A 17,979-nucleotide genomic window follows, 5' to 3' on the forward strand; every position below is an offset into this window, starting at 1 on the left:
TCAGCAAAGGCTCCGGGGGGGTTGCTCCCAGCGGGGATCCCGGGGCTTCCCCGCATGGCTCCCCAGCCACGTGCGCCTGGGATGGGGCCAGCCCGGGAAAGGGACTTCCTGGCCGCCCTTCTCCCAGGGGGCGGGACACCCGGGCGCAGGGCCAATGAGGAGCCCTGCGAGGGGGCAAGTCCCATGAGAGAGAGAGAGACAGAAGTGCAAGTGCCTCTGTCTCTGTCTGTCTGTCTCTCTGTCTCTCTCTCTCTCTCATGGGACTTGCCGGAGGGCCGTGGGAGGGCCGCATTTACATACCGCAGGGAGGGCTGTTCGAGGGCCGGATTAAACCGGGCCGCGGGCCGCAAATGGCCCGCGGGCCGGACTTTGGACATGCCTGGTATAAGCAAACAAGATGGGGAATCTGGTTAAACCATGCAGAAAGATGTACAAAACATTTCCAGTGAGGATTTGGGTTTGGCTAGTCCAGAGAAAAAAAGGACTATGGGTGACATGATTGTTGTATTCCAGTATTTGACAAAGAGAAGGGGGTCACCTTATTTACCAAAGCACTTGTAGTCAGGATAAGAAACAACAGATAGAAACTAATCAAGGAGAGAAGCAACCTGGAACTAAGGAGAAACTTCCTAACAGTGAGGACAATTAACCAGTGGAACAGCTTGCCCATCAGAAGTTGTAGGGGCTTCATCACTGGAGGTTTTTAAGAAGAGACTGGACAGTCACTTGTCTGAAATGGTATAGGGTCTCCTGCTTGAGCAGAGCATTGGATTAGAAGAACTCCAAGGTCCCTTCCAGCTCTATTCTGATTGATTGATTCTGATTTATAGTATACCAGACTTGCTAGCTTATGCCAACTGGGCAGAAACCATATTTTTTTTGAGAAGTATTTCAGTACAGTTCAAAAATAATTTAAAAAGAGCTTTTCATACCTCAAATGAGGACAGCATTATCTGTTAATTATTAAAGTAGTCTGCCCTTTTTCAGGTTTAAGGTAAGGCTGCTTTAAGAGTCAGCCTGTTAACTTTAATGAATCAAGTCAACCACATCCTTTTTTCTCTTTTCAATCCAATACAATATTGGAAGGAAATTATGAAAAAAGGCTATATCTATCTATCTATCTATCTATCTATCTATCTATCTATCTATCTATCTATCTATCTATCTATCTATCTATCTATCTATCTATCTATCTATCTATCTATCCAATCACCTATCAGCAGAATAAATTTTCAAAAATCTGAGTGAAAGCCAACAATGAAAGGGTGGATTTTAAAAAATGGATCTAATTAAGCGCTGCAGAGGTAAAAACACATGACACACATAGGTTTCCCAATTTATCCCTGTAAGGGATCCAGAATGTTTCTCATTGGTCTGTCATAAGAAGCTTTCCCTCTCCCAGTCATGTAATTTAAAGCAAAATTGTTTCTCAGAAGTTAAAAATAATTCCAAAAACTGTGCTTTGCGTGCTTATCGCAAGTTGTTTAGGATTTGCACAAAAAGACTAAAAATAGGGTCTGCTTGAATAAAGAGCAGAGAAGCTGCAAGCTTGCTCATGCAAGGTCCAAAGGGTTTCCCTGAAATCATAACCTTAAAAAAACTGTTCTGAATCCAGTAATAAAATTCTTTTTTATGCAAAGCTAAATAGAACCAGCTGTTTTTTTGATTTCATGATTAAAAATGAGGAATGTATACTATTATTTTTCTGCATTTAGACAATCTTTTTCTTCTTAAAATTGAAAATTAAATAAAAAACTCAGCTGTTTTCTCCTTACTCGACAGTAAGCCTATTGCATTAAGTAGAATATATGTTTTTAAACAGATATGTAAAGGTTTGTATCACCAATATTGAAATTCAGCTGGAATGAATAAATAGTTCAGAAGTATCTTAGAAGAAACTTGTGCCAGGAATTTTATCTAACAAAACTGAACACCACTGCCATGATCAAGTATTGCTTTTTTTATTTTCCTCCAACTTCTTTACTGTATATATTCTCTTATTTTAGCAATATAACAAGGCTCTTTAGCTTCCTTCTTAATTGCTACAATTGCAAACACTCTTTAACTATAGAAAGTAAAACAGGTTACTGAACAATAACACCAGAAAGTCTAAGAAATGATATCCAGGGCTATGTTTTTGCTACTAACATTAGAATGTAAAGAAGAGATAAAAGACAAAAAGGGAAATTATTAATCAGCAATGTCTGTGATAAGCATTTTTATAGCTACTTTTCATTAAAATCAAACTTTTGAAAAGTTTTAGAATTCTCATAACATAATTGCTGAATTGAGAATGGAATCACTGTTCTTTTAAACGTTAGCAAATTATTCAGTATGAAAGATATTAATTTAGGCATTTATTAAAGGCTTATACTAAAAATAATCAAATGATTGCTCCATAGAATTTCTTCTATATCTATTAAAATGAAATTTGATCTGGGACACTTGTATTAATGTTTCTTATATTTGGATGTACATCACTGAAAAAAATAGATCATCTGAGAAGCAGTTCAGAGTTTTAACTAAATTTTAATATGCAAAGTTATACAAAAATGATGGTGATAGGAGTGAGTCAGCTTTCTTGAAGTATGTATTGTAACAGAAAATCTATTTGAATTAAATGGCCCTTTTTATCTGCTAAGATGAGGAAGGGTTGCAGGTTTAATTTACATCTCATGCCACAGACCAAACCTGAGGCTCCATTCTAGGGGCTGAATAGAAAGCCGCTGCTCCAGTATTGTTTCTCTGTCTTCTCCTTTGTTCCACTATTAAAATTATGAGCAGAGAATATACGGCTTAGGGAAAAATATATGCATTATTTTACGAAAGGATTGGATAATAATTCCTCCCAATATCAGTTTTTCCTTACTTGCTATCCTACAATGTATTAGACTACCAATCCTATATTTCATAGCCTACATGGCCATTTGCTGTGATTTATGGAAGTGAACATTACTTCGGAAGCCTGTGACACTGTAAATGCTGCTATTTATCATATGCCATGCGTACAGATAAGGCTAAGCAGTGCAACTTAAAATCTAGGATTTTTTCCTACAATGGCAAGCCTTCTTCCATAGTACGAATGATTATTTTCATATTCATCATGGGTAAAATGAGTTGAAGATGTTTCCTAATTTAAAACAAAAACAAAAACTATGTATCACTGTTGAATATTCTAGTTTTGCTGGAAAGGTTTTGTTTTTATTAACACCCTATTAGTGAATTACTATATTTAAGAAATCTGCAAAATTTTGCCACTTTTTTCTCTCTGTATTGTTGGAAAAATGAGAATAAGTTTAGTTTTTTTAAAAAAACAACAACAACCCACATCCTTTTTGTACTTGCATAGGCTAATATGCCTACTGTTGAGTCTGATAAACTCCACTTATGATGAAGATATTGCAGTATGTACTCAATACTTAGGTGTTTTGAAAGCTGTAATTTTATATGTAGCCATAGCTTACAGAAACCATTTGGCACCTTCAATGGAATGTTAATTTTATAGGCTTCTTACTTATTCATGTATTAATAGTGTGCTGTATTTTTAAATTTAAATTTTAAATTGAGTCGGTATTGGACCATTAAACAAATAAATCTAAATAAAAAAATAAATAAGCTTCCTTTTAAATCAGAGGTGTCAATTTGAAGATTATAGTTTTCAACTCCGTTTTGGTGGTCCCTAATATTATTTTATGGCAGAATCAGCCTCAGCTGTGAAAGTCCACTGGGTGACCTTGGACCAGTCAATCTCTCTCAGTCCAACTCATCTTACAGAGTTGTTATTGTGTAGCAAATAGGAGAAGGAAGGAGTATTGTAAAAACAATAAAGTTGGGAATAAAATAAAATAGACTTCTATTTTGTCCTCTAAATCTTAGCATATTTAAAACAGGATGGATTCTCCTGTTTTTGGATCAAATCTAAGAAAAAAATGGATCTTAAGCATCTTTGTGATATCATATCACCAGCCATGTTCACTGCATGATGGTTTTTATACACACATCATGCATCAAAAATGACTTATCAAATCAACCAAAAAATTACAATTACAGGAAACATGAGGTAAAATTGTTTAATAAGGACTTATTAAACACAAATTTACATCATATTTCCTATAATCATTTTTATTTGTATCATGCCTTTATTATTTTTACAGATAACTCAAGGCAGCAAATATACCCAACCTTCCTCCTCCTGTTTTCCCCACAAAAACTCTGTGAGGTGTTTGGGCTGAGAGTGACTAGACCAGGTCACCCAGCTGGTTTTCATGGCTAAGGTGGGACTAGAGTTACAATCTCTCTATATATACATATGAGTTGAGCTGATAAATACTATACTTAAGTAACTGTCAGCTGTGAAAAATAAATGTTCACCTAAACAAGCAATACATGAGAATGAGTGTTGCCTCATTCCTAATTACTAAGTTAGGCAATGTAACATATCAGATATCACACAAAATTATCATTATCTTTCTATTTATTTGGGGAGGGAGGGAGACATCTCTTTGTGAATCAGTGAAGTTGCCTTATCCCCCAATATGTCTTTGGCTCATCTAATTCGGTAGCGCCTATTTTAATTGGCAGCAGCTCCAAAAGACTAATAATTGCTTCCATTTTAACCTCCTAGAACTGCTTGCATTAGTTTGTATAATTTTAATATAATAATGAACTCTGTTCTTAAGTTGCTATATTATATGGAACTTCTATTAACTGAATCCTGTGTTTTAGTCTATCAATTTTAGTCTATTTTTCAAGGCGCCTGATATTTTCCAAGGCGCCCGAAGGCAGGACAAGAAGCAACGGGTGGAAACTAAGCAAGGAGAGAAGCAACCTAGAACTAAGGAGAAACTTCCTGACAGTTAGAACAATTAACCAATGGAACAACCTGCCTCCAGAAGCGGTGAATGCTCCAACACTGGAAGTTTTTAAGAAGAGACTGGACAGCCATTTGTCCAAAATGGTATAGGGTTTCCTGCCTGAGCAGGGGGTTGGACTAGATGACCTCCAAGATCCCTTCCAACTTTACTATTATTATTATTAATTGCCATTTCCAAGCTGTGAACTAAATAATAATAAGCATTAGCAACTATTTTTTTTTCTCAACTGACCTTTGAGAATTGGTGATCTGGGAAGCAGAACTTTTTGTTTTTACATTCAAAGTCCTCTTGACCAAGCAGGAGAAAAACTGATGATGATAATGACAATTTATTAAATTTATAGGCTGCCCAGATGCTAGTAATTTTAGGATTTGTTCAGTATTGGTGTAGTATATGGAAATGACTTTACCTGAGTATATTAAGTTTGAATCTGTCAAATAATTGGCATTAACTTTTAGTGAAAAATATATATTTTGTTATGCTAGGTGAAAAGCTCATTTATTGATTTAATCTAATTTCTATACTGCTTATCTCACCTGCATGAATCTAAATAAATAAAATAGTTAAAATCCCCCCCCCCCGCACTTATTGAAAGAGTCAATATTGGAGATACAGCCATCAATCAAATGAAGGAAAAGAAAATTAAAATCAAATAACAAAAAAGGCTGAAGTAGACTTATTGATAAGGAATATGCTTTTAACAATACTATGCACAAGAGATTTCATCATGCTAAGACAACAATCCTTACACTTTTACTATAAGCAAGAGAAAAAAAATCATAATGTTCAGAAAGCATTAAGAGCTAAATGGGAAAGAAACAATGCAAAGAAAGTTTCATATTACCAACTAACCTTCATGTGCTGTGCTCCAGATTCTTCACCACTGTTTCTCCCTCATAATGTTTCCCCCATATTGCTTCCATAGTGGATTGTGTTTCTCACAATCTCTGCTTCCTATATAATATTTTTGCTTTTCAGAAAAAGCAAACAACTTGGTCCAGGAAAACAATTATGTATTTAAAAACAAAATAATAGTAAAAAAAGGATCTGATGTTGAGTGACTCCAAAGTGCTAAAGATTGAATGAGAATATGCTCTTTAGCTTACCTTCCTGAATAGGTTTATGAAAGCTTATACCAGAATCAAAGTCTTTTGGAATTCTTTGTTTTTAATTGTGTTTTTATTATATTTAAAGTACTTTTTAGAGTAAAACACTCACTTTTCAGTTTATTTTCTGTTAATTAAAAAACCCTTTAAAATACCCAATTCTAGAAACATTTATGTAAAGATATTTACAATACTAATATCTTTAATGCAGAATTATACAATAAGCAGCACAAGGGGGGTAGTTTCTGCCACATACATGCAAAAGCAAGCAAATAAGCTTCATTTGCAATAAAACATGGTGCTGGGGGAATCTCAAATATTTTTATCCAATGAAAAATCTTGTTTAAATAACTGCAAGAACGGTTTAATCTCACTGAATTACTAACCCATCTTCCTTATACTATTATTTATTCATATTACTTTCAATCAAGTTGCATTACTGTAGAATTTGGCCAATGTGCCTAAGGTCATAGAAGCAGATGCCAAAATGTAGCTGACTAGTTATTCCATTCATTTGGAATAACTTTTGAACATTCCAATTCACCCCTCCACATGCAGCATTTGTGTCAAGCAAAATTGCCCATGCAAACTGCTAAAACAAACACATTTATGGCTTGAAACTATTCCACTGGATGCCAAAAAAAAAAAAAAACTGTAGAAGAAGGAGAGGGAAATACACAAGAACAGAAATGCAGTAGCAATAACAAAAAAAATGTCAAAAACATCAGTCAGCCCATTTCCAAAGTAACATAAAAAAAACAACTCTTGAACTGAGAACCAACCTGATTGTCTTCTTTATCAATACTAGAATTATCTCGCTTCAAGATAAATCGCTTCTGGGATTCTTCACCTTTTTCATCTTTTAAATGTTCAGAAAACCTTTGCTCTGGTCTGCCAGCAAAGTAAAACATATCAATAAAAACCCATTTTGTTTTTCTTTGAATTTTTCAGAACTATTTTTTTAAAACTAGAAGCATTTAGAACATAGTTGTATTTGCTGATATTCAGTACCAATGCAAGACACCTGCTCTATTATAGTAATGTTTCTTGTTGTTATGTCGGAGGCAAATTGACTTTTATTGAAGTGTTTAGTCTTGGATGGCAATGATTGAAGTACAAAAAAAACCCTCAAGTGATGTCAATTTGTATTTCCAGTCATCATGTCCTTCAAATGCAGCAGTTCAGTGAAGTTTATCTAGATTGATAAGCAACAATAAAATTGATGGCAGTATTTTATATAATGCATCACGTATTACATTCAGTTGCTATCTAAAGGAGATGGGTTGACTGTTATTTTCTTTAAATAAATAATTATTCAGCTATTGAAGTACTGTGAAAAAAAAACCCCAAAATTGACACATTGTATTGATTTAACAATTGATTTATATTCCCTCCAGATGGCAATTAAACAGATATTATGAGTTGATAGTTTCTATTTCAGAGGCTGAGATCAATTGTTCTGTTTTTTGACAACCTTGTTCACAAACAATGTGGAGAGAGAAGTGTTTTTTTTACATAAGTGCAGGTTTAGATATTTTTTTCTCCAAGACACTCTGCACAGTTTATTAATATCCCAGATTTTGCTCTTTTAACCAAAACTTCATTAAGCAGCAGGTTCTTTTACAAAGTATAAAATATGTCCTTAACATAATGTGTGCTTTATTAATTCAGGAATGTTTATAAAATGCAAGGAAAAGTGTGCACGTAAGGCCCCCTTCTCTACTTTGTATATGTGTCACTTCCACAAGCATTCATAAGAAACAGGAAGAACTGAATATCTGAAGATCACATGGAACACTGTAATGCATTCCAAGCTGTGTGGAAATCTCCTGTCAACATGAGCAATATGAAAAAAATAAAACAAAAAACAAGAACTTCCAAACCTTGGAAAAAGCTTTTTTAAAAGATCAAAATTTGAAAACTAAAATGTTTACAGATTTTAACAAGAACTCTTCTTTTACATACATACAAATCAATCTTAATTTCAAATCATCACTTGACATAATATTTCTGTTATTTTTTATCTCAATTCTATTATTTGCTACTATTTTAGAATATAAACTTGTTGGTGAAGTTTAATAAGATATATTGTATACTCTATTAACAATACTGCACAATTTTTAATATTTTTTAACATTGCATTTATAAATAGAACAAAATAAGAATAAATTATTGTTTGCAAATCAGCTGGTGATTGTTTTAATACCTGTAGTTAATTAAACAATTTGATAATGCTACAACCAAATCTGATCAGTCTACCCAATTATTGCTATTAACAATTACATCATACTTGATGTAATAAAAAGTGACTGAATTTTTGGCATTTGTTTTTCATCTATGTTCACGTATTTAATTTATATTTCTTTGGTTTTGGTTTTGGTTTTGTTCAAAGTATAATTAACTGTATTTTTATTCCAATACAGATAGCTAACTTCAAATACATTGTCTCTAGCACTTTAATGGTAGGTGTGAATACACAGGTGTCATTCTCTAAAAAAATCAAGGAAACATTTATTCATATGCCTATAGATCTGATTTCTAATCCCAAAAACAATTCAGTTCAGTATATTTATTTACACATTTCTTGTTGCTCTTATCATTACCCTTATATTACTTCTCTGAATAGAATTGCAGTGATTATGAAACAGGAACTTATGAAGATAAATTTAAATTTAAAATCAGTTCACTGATGACACTGTTAGGAGTTCACCATTACTAATATTTTCCCACACTCTTTATTAGTAATAAATCAGGGCAGACGAGTTTCACCATTACAATTCTTTTTCATCACTTCTGGTAGCACTGAATTATGCAACCATAGTACTGTATACTAGTCATCTGACTCTTTAGATAATTCTATAATTGAGCTTTTATTGTGCAAACCTTTGAAAAGGCACTTCTGAAAATGAGTGACGTACCCCTCCTTGAAGTATTAAAGCAGCTACATTCTTGGAAGACTTGCATAGCATTTCTCAGGCAATTTGCATCAGAGCTTTCATGCACACATCCATTTTGATTTATCAGAAGTAACAGTGAAAAGTATTGTTTGCACATACAGAAAACTGAGAGAGTTTATCAACGAATCAGCAAACACCTACAGACAAACAAAGTCATTACTAAAAGCCAACAGGGATTTGTCAAAAACAGATCATACCAGACAAATCTTATTGCATTCTTTGACCAAGTGACAAAATTAGTGGACCAGATAAATGCTGTGGATACTTGATAAGACAGAAAAATGCGGGTTAGACAGCATCACCACCAGATAGATCAGTAGCTGGCTGACCGGCTGTACTCAGAGTGTGGTCCTCAATGGAACCACATCTACATGGAGGGAAGTGTGTAGTGGGGTGCCCCAGGGCTCTGTTCTGGGCCCAGTGCTCTTCAACATCTTCATCAACGATTTGGACGAGAGGATAGATGGGGAACTCATCAAATTTGCAGAAGACACCAAGCTGGCAGGAATAGCCAACACTCCAGAAGACAGGCTTAAGATATAGGAGGATCTGGACAGACCTGAACACTGGGCGCTATCTAACAAAATGAAATTCAATGGTGAAAAAAGTAAGGTTCTACATTTAGGCAAGAAAAACCAAATGTACAGGTATGTTATAGGGGGTACCTTGCTCAATAGTAGCAACTGTGAGAGGGATCTCAGAGTCCTAGTGGACAATCATTTAAATATGAGCCAGCAGTGTGCTGCAGCTGCCAAAAAAGCCAACACAGTGCTGGGCTGCATTAACAGAGGGATAGAGTCAAGATCACGCGAAGTATTAATACCACTCTACAATGCCTTGGTAAGGCCACACTTGGAATACTGCATCCAGTTTTGGTCACCACGATGTAAAAAAGATGTTGAGACTCTAGAAAGAGTACAGAGAAGAGCAACAAAGATGATTAGGGGACTGGAGGCTAAAACATATGAGGAACAGTTGCTGGAATTGGGTATGTCTAGACTAATGAAGAGAAGAATGAGGGGGGACATGATAGCAGTGTTCCAATATCTCAGGGGCTGCCACAAAGAAGAGGGAGTCAAGCTATTTTCCAAAGCGCCTGAAGGCAGGACAAAAAGCAACGGATGAAAAGTAATCAAGGAGAGAAGCAACCTAGAACTAAGGAGAAACTTCCTGACAGTTAGAACAATTAACCAGTGGAACAACCTGCCTCCAGAAGCGGTGAATGCTCCAACACTAGAAGTTTTTAAGAAGAAACTGGACAGCCATTTGTCCGAAATGGTATAGGGTTACCTGCCTGAGCAGGGGGTTGGACTTGATGACCTCCAAGGTCCCTTCCAACTTTATTATTATTATTATTATTAAGCAGGCAAATGGGCCTTCCAAAAGATGTGATTACTCTAATGATTTGAAGAATAGTGTTTTGCCAATGGTAACCCTTTGCAAATATTTTTTTTCATATAGTATGACTTTTGAAAAAAAAAATCATTAGGAATATAGTAAGATTCAAAGTTAAAAGGATTTTAAAAAATCCTCAAAACTCTCGGAGACATATGTCTCAGCCCAGCTTACTCAGAATCAAACCAGGAGTCCACCAATCAATATTAGTGAGTAATGGAGAGGCTGTATAATGAGTACAGGGAAAAAACCCAAATGAACCAGAGGTTTTATTTCAAAGGCATTTGAAACAACAAGATTGATTTCATATGACATGAATCATTAGTTGACCAAGCAACATTTAATTAAAATATGTTATCTGGTATAGGCAAATCTCTGGATAAATTGTAGTCAATTTGGAATTCTATTGCTAATATGCACAGAGAAAATTATCATTCTATTCCAAAACCATTGATCTATAGAAACAGAAAATCACACCAAAGAATCAGCAGAGTTTAAAATCAGTATTGCAACACTCCACTTATAATTATGTGGAAACACTCAACACTGCTGTGTAGATAATTTACATTTGGATTGTTAAAACCAGTTTTAATATTAAGTGAAATATATATAAAAATCTGCAATAACCAATACCATAAATGCAAACTGTACTATATTGCATCAATTTTAAAATCTCAGGTTTTAATACGAATTCTGCTTAGATGTAAATTATGTAATAAACAAAATTTTAAAAATGCCACAATTTTCCAAAATTGAAGCAAAAGAGATATATGAGCTCCCGAATATAACAATGTATCCATATCTTTCACCTGGTAGAATAGGTTACCATTACAATCATACTATTAGACACACTGAAAATAGAAAGGAAGGAAACAAAAATTTCATCATAGAGGGGAACATCGCATAACACCATATACATATAGCATATTTCCCAGTGATTTTCTGCAGTAAAGTTCTGCAGTTTCAGATGTGCAAGTTGTCAACTAATTTTATTCATCTTAAGATATCCCCACTTGCCTTTCTATGAAGATGTTTTATACAGTTTACACATTAAGCTACAATAATAAAAATCATATAATGCATTTCTAATCCTCAAAGAATACTGTAGGTTTATTTACATGAACTACTTTAAAACAAAGTTACAGCAGTCTATGTTTTGCTGAAGTCTGAATAAAAGGAATTCACAAAAAGTGTATAAGAAAAGAAAACAAAGAAATGTCCTAACTCCCACAGGTTAATTCAATCATTCATGAAATGAGGAAAATTACATTAGTAGCCAAGTAATTAATTTCACTTTTTAAAAAATAGAGTATTAAATTTAGAATTTTGGAGGACTGAAAAATTGTAAATTAGCTGTGTTAATCTCAAATTATATTATCAAACTAATTTAACATGAATTATAGATTGTATCATCATACAACTGAGTTATTTCTATTTAAGGACAGGACCCTCAGAAAGCTTGCATTTTGTATCTTTGGAAAGAAAAAAAAACTCTATTAATAGGTTAGTTTATTTTAAGAGGGGTAAATATAGATGGAGTAAATATAGAAGTCCAGGTATATCACCGTTTGCTCCAACACTAAGTATTTATGAAGAAGAATGATCTGTACCTTGTAAGATTTAATACACCAAAGATGAAATCTTCTGAAATTTTCTTCTTGGAAAGCTTAAATATGTCTTATTTTATTACATAAAATTCAGACCATTTGTTGGATATTATTTATACATTTAGAATAAAATGGTAAGAAAAAGTCCAAGAATGCATGTTTAAATATATGTAGAATTTAAACAGGTCAAATTTATTGTGAATATTACAGAGAAAACAGGCATAGGATGTTTCTTCATTGGTAAATCACTCCACTTTAATTGCTACTGGAAATGTAATACTGAGTTACATTCAAATGCATCCCTTTTTTTTAACACTTGGTGTCACTTTCATAAAGCCCAATAGTTCTCGAGATGATTCACTATAGAATAAAACTAATTTTAAATACTGACTTTTTCTCCCTTCCCATCAGTCTTTATGATAAATGTTACTGAGCCCTATATTCCTACAAATTGAGTTTGCTATAAATACCTGCCGTGACATCTCATGCTTCTGAAAATAACGTATAATTTCTTTTTTTGGAACAATGTTGGTGTGAGACAAATATAAAAAATAAGTCATTTTTTAAACCATCCTAGTATGATGAAGAATTTAATTGAACCTGAAAATCAGTTATGGATTATAATTTTCCACATGATCTTGTACTATGTCTGAAGTTTAGATTTCTGTTATCATAAGGCTTCAACATACAGTATTAGACTTTGCTTAACTCATTATAATGAATTATAATATTATTATAACAAAGACAGACTTTCTTAAATTAGATAAAAACTGCTATTGTTTTGTCCTGATTATTTTTTATTATACTGGTTGCATTTGTTAATTACTACTGATCTGCTTTTAATAGTATAAGGTCAGTATAAGGTCATCTTTTATATAGTACTATTTTAAGGTTTCTTTGAAAATGGTTTACTTTTGCTTTCTTGTTTCTTTCTTTCCTCTCTTTTTTAGATTATGCTTTTAAATGTACTAAAATAAATTAAAAACAAGGCTTCCTATGCATTAAAGAAATTTGTATATTCCTAAACAATCCTAGCTATTGCTTCTCAACAATTATTGAATCAATTAAGCACACATAAGAAGAGAATGTGGTACATCATACTCTGAAGAAAGGCCATGCCATACATAATATTTATCATTATATCCTTTCTCAAGGATTTTCACATTGATATGGGAAGTGATACATATACAACATATACTCCAAAGAACAGATAGCGTATTTCTTTGTTCCTAAATATACAAACACAAGATTCATGTTTTCAGGTGTTATCCTGTAGGCTAAGTATACTTTTTCCAGCTTTCTGGTTCAAGCAAAACTTTGGGATGGGATAATTATTATTACTTCATACTGCAGAATTAGTGACATGCAATAAAATGCACATTCATTTGTGGGAAAAGAAATGGGACAATTCTGTTTGTTGTCTTTCTTGCAGGAATTATAGGATTAAAGGAATAGCACATTTATCCTTTAATAAAGCAAATTTATTAAACTACTAAAGTCCTCTGACTAAATGGATTTATTTCAATCTTGGTAGAGCTTGAGTAATAGTTCCTTCACATTGATAGTGGGATTTAATTAATGGAAGCATATCTCCAACATTTGTCCTTAACCTTTAATATTTCAATCTTCTCATCCTTTTTTAAGAAGAAAAACAAGACTAATTATTTTGTTTAAGGCATAATGTAGTTGTCAACTTATGATCACAATTGGAACAGGAACTAAACAATATGGTTAAGTGAGTTAAATGAATTTTGATCACCTGCGGGACATTGCAATGGTCATAAGTGTAAGGATTGGTTATCTACAACCAAGTCATTTTTTCAATGCCATCATTAACTTTGAACAATTTTTAAACACATAAGATGAGGATTACCTATTAACTACCATAGGAGAACAAGTTTGACGAACTAATTGAGGCATCGGTCTGGAAACCTAAATATCATGAGTTCTAGTCCCATCTTAGGCATGAAGCCAATTGGATGACCTTAGGCCAGTCACTCTCTTTCAGCCCTATCTATCATTGTGTACAATCTTTTAAATGTACAATCAATCAACCTTGGTACATATACAGTAAAAACAAAATGGGCTTAACTGCTAAATTCCTGGCAATAAACTTAAAATGGTGATGTAGAAGTTATATTAGAAACTGAGAAAAATCTAATGTACACAGAAATATTTTCTATGATATTGTTACTAGCTACCCATCACCACTCCATTAGTATTCTAAGAAGATTTTCTGTAGTTATAGTAGCTTATATACCATTGATTCTAAAAGCTATGCTCTAAGTATATTGTATATTCCTTGGGGAAAGTATGAAAGAGCCATTAAAAGGGGAAGGAAGAAACAAGCCATTAAAGAAGAACTCAGAAAAGATATTACTCAGCCAGAGACTGAGGTAAGCATGAGAAATTAGGTCAAAATTATCTTAGATTGATTTTGCTTATGGATGGAGAGAAACTTGCATAGGCTTTCAAGATTATATCCAATAACAATAAAATACCATTCCTAGACTCTCTGATGTCTGTTTCTTTATTAATGTACTTTATGAGACATGCTGTAAAATTTTCAACTACATGAAAGCGTAATATATAATAAAAAGGCAACATATTCAAAAACAGAATGAAGTAAAAAAAAACCACCCAGATATTATAAGATAGCAGACTATTTAAAGGCAGATTAACAAAATTCAAGAAAAATGTTTATCGTGCAACCTGAAGATCTGAATTGAAAAAATGGGTAATAAACGTCATATACATTCTACATACTTTCTACAACTATCAGTTGTACAAATATTTTTGCTTTTCTATATTCGTATCCTAATTTGATGTAATTGATGCAGGATTTTCCATACACAGATTGTTAATGCAATAAATATGCATTAAAAATACAAATATTTAGATAGATACGATATAAGGGTTTTAAGAAGTTAAATAAGATAAAAAAATTAATATGCAAAGCAAATGAAAGAAATTGTCCAATTTTACAATTCATTTTAGAAACTTTGCTACTTAAAATTAAAGGAAAGAAAATATGATGTAGAAAAAGAAATATGGAAAATCATCTCATCTTTTCTCTCTTAAAGGGCATTCAGATAATTAGACATCCATTTAATATACAATACCCATTCTCTTTTAAAATAAATTACAGAAAACACACAAAACATGCTTTTGGAATGCTTTCAATTTCCCTAAAATAAAATGGTAGGAAAATAAATGAAAAATAGTAGTTAAATAATACATTGTAGCTGATATAACTAGGAAAAGGAAGAATTAGAATGGAACAATCTGCAACTTTCTGATTCGTTTTCTGCCCATGATCTCCCATAGAGATTAATTGTGGATAATTTTTGGAATGCTTTTCTACACTATGCCCAGTTGATTCTGGCACATTTTAAAACTTGATAAAAGTTTCAGTGAAATTTCTCTCTGCACCAAATGTCATTCCATTCCATGTTGGTTTTAGGGGAGTAATTATAGAAGAGCAGATAAAGCCAGGGGGATGCAGTTAAGTGAGTCACCAGCTCAGAATTGTTATATTCCCACAAATGTCCAACCCATCTGGAATTCTGTTGACCCTTATCTACTACCAATTTAGCATTGCAAGTTGATTAGATTCTTGTGTATTGGTTTGAGCAATAAATCTTCTTGACTGCAAATTAAGTTATGGTCCTGGTTCTTTAGGAACTGACAGTAATCCAATTGATGGATTGAGAACATTGAACTCTTTATGTAATTCAACACTAACTTCTATTGGTTTGTAATGACTAAAATATGTCTCCCCATCAATTTAGAACTTCCTATAATTTTACTAATCATATATAGGGGCAAAACATTTGGATTCTGTACTACTAACATGAATATAAGCATTAGGAAGCTTCTGATTTGGGGAAAGGGTAAGGAAAATACTTCAAAATATTTTTATGAGGCAAAAACATTTGCATTGAAAGAGAAAGAGCAAATTATTTCAGATCCTGTTGAAGTAATAATTACATATTTCTCATATTAGATTTAAGAAAAATATATATACTTCCAGCCAGAATTCACTTTACTAAAATAATACAAGGACTTTACATTCCTTTCTTACCTTAAATAAATAAATAAAGTTGCATAACTTTAATTTTGTATACGTAGAAATTTTATCAGGTAAGGAAATGAATGTAAAACAAATGTAAAAATATGTATTCATTTCCTTCCTTACCTATGAAGTAACAAAAATAGGTGTCATTGGCATATTAATGGTAACCAGTTCAAAACCTCTAAGTGACCCTGTGGTGGTTTCAATAGATACTGCAAGTATAAGGTTCATTAGATACTGCAAGTATAAGATGAAGCTAGTCATCTAGGGATATCACAAAATATCTAGGATATCAGGCAAGAAGATAAAATATATATTTAATGATGATAACAACACACACACACACACACACACACACCACAACCAATACAGAACTGTGTGTTCAAAATTGTATCTTAACCCACAAATAGGACAGTACTATCAGAGTTAAAGATCATGTCTGATTCTCATTAAGAAAATAAGTATTCCAATTCAGATTGCTTATGTAGATTTCTTCAATGAATTATTCTTTATATAAAATAAACAACTGTACATAGTAAATTAAATATTGATAAGGAAACCAATTATAGGCTTTCATACATAGTCATTTAAATGCAGATTTTTAAAAAAGGTTACTGGAATGCCCTGCAATAGAAGAGTTTCTCCTTCAGATTTAGGGTATTTAAACTTGAATCCACAGGACCATAGAGCTTTATAACAAAATGAATAAGATTTTGAAAGAAAGCAGATACTTAAAATCAGAGAAATAAATACTGATTTTGTGAGAATTAAATGGAAAAGACATTGGTCTGGAAATCCAAAGATGTGTTATGTTTGGGATAGTTAATTAAGTTAAATCATTTTCAGTACCAATATTTCCTTTTGTAGTGTTCCACTTACAAAGACAGAAATGGAGATTAATTGTTTTAATTTTATTTATACCAACATAATTTGAATTTTGAGGCTAAAGTGATTAACAAAAACAGTAATGATTTTAATTAACACTTTATAATAGTCCATTACAATACTTCAGTTCTAGAATGCATGACCAGTTCAATTTCAAATTGATTAGTTTAGAGATTATATTACAGTAAAAAATTAATGATAGAATCATTATATATAATTCACTTTGCCTACATTTTGTGCTTGGCTGTATGTGTAGGACTTAGGGCAGTGATGGTGAACCTTAGGGCAGTGATGGTGAACACCGAGTGCCCAAAAACTGCCCCACCCCAGTACTGCTCCACTCCCGCTCCACCCCTGCCCCGCCCCCACCCACCCGCAGGGCCACCCACCACCTCCACGGCCCGCCGCAGATCGCCCAGGTGGCCTAGTAGCACCATGGCGGCCACGCCCTCCACCCGTGCCCCACAGCATCATCCGTTTCGATGGGGCGCAAGGGCGGAATCTTGTCCCCACTGCCATGTCCTTGGCTGCGCTGCTCCAGGTGGGCTGTGCCTGGGGGCGACTCTCCTCCTGGGGGGCTGGTGTGAAGGGAACAGTGGGGGAGGCGGGGCTGGGGTGACGGCACGTGTGCCCACAGAGAGGGCTCCGAGTGCCACCTCTAGCATTCGTGCCATAGGTTCGCCACCACTGACAGGGGAATGAGAAAGCATTATACAAACATTTCATGGAAAATCTTAGCTTATTGGACTTTATGTAATATTTTTATAAAAACAAGATATGAACTAATGAAGAACAGAAAACCATTTATGCAATCAGGAAATATAGAAGAGGGACCACAAAAGTTGTTATTGTTGCATTCATAAATAATAAAATAGAGTCCCTTTTTTCTTTTTGCCAAAATACCCATCAACAACTGTTGTTGTTTTTTAATTCTCCTTAGAGTACATGTAATAAAATTTTGGAAAAAAAGATAATCTTTACAAACATCTTTACCATTATTTAAGCTGTTGGATCAATATACTTGTTTCACAATATATCCACAAGATATGAATTTTCCACCATGAGCTAATTTTGTGTATT

General features: G+C 33.6%; 1 protein-coding gene across 1 annotated transcript in view; it reads right to left on the bottom strand.

Moving 5' to 3' along the window:
• The window catches only part of ARPP21 (cAMP regulated phosphoprotein 21), a 95,330-nt gene that overhangs the window by 59,538 nt on the left and 17,813 nt on the right, over nt 1–17,979 (bottom strand). Inside the window, exon 10 of the mRNA XM_029285476.1 lies at nt 6,763–6,871. Within this exon, the coding sequence (XP_029141309.1) occupies nt 6,763–6,871 (109 nt within the window). The remainder of the gene's footprint in view (nt 1–6,762; nt 6,872–17,979) is intronic.

This window comes from Protobothrops mucrosquamatus, unplaced genomic scaffold (genome assembly GCF_001527695.2).
Source record: "Protobothrops mucrosquamatus isolate PMUCROS unplaced genomic scaffold, P.Mucros_1.0 scaffold_177, whole genome shotgun sequence".
Lineage (NCBI taxonomy): Eukaryota > Metazoa > Chordata > Lepidosauria > Squamata > Viperidae > Protobothrops > Protobothrops mucrosquamatus.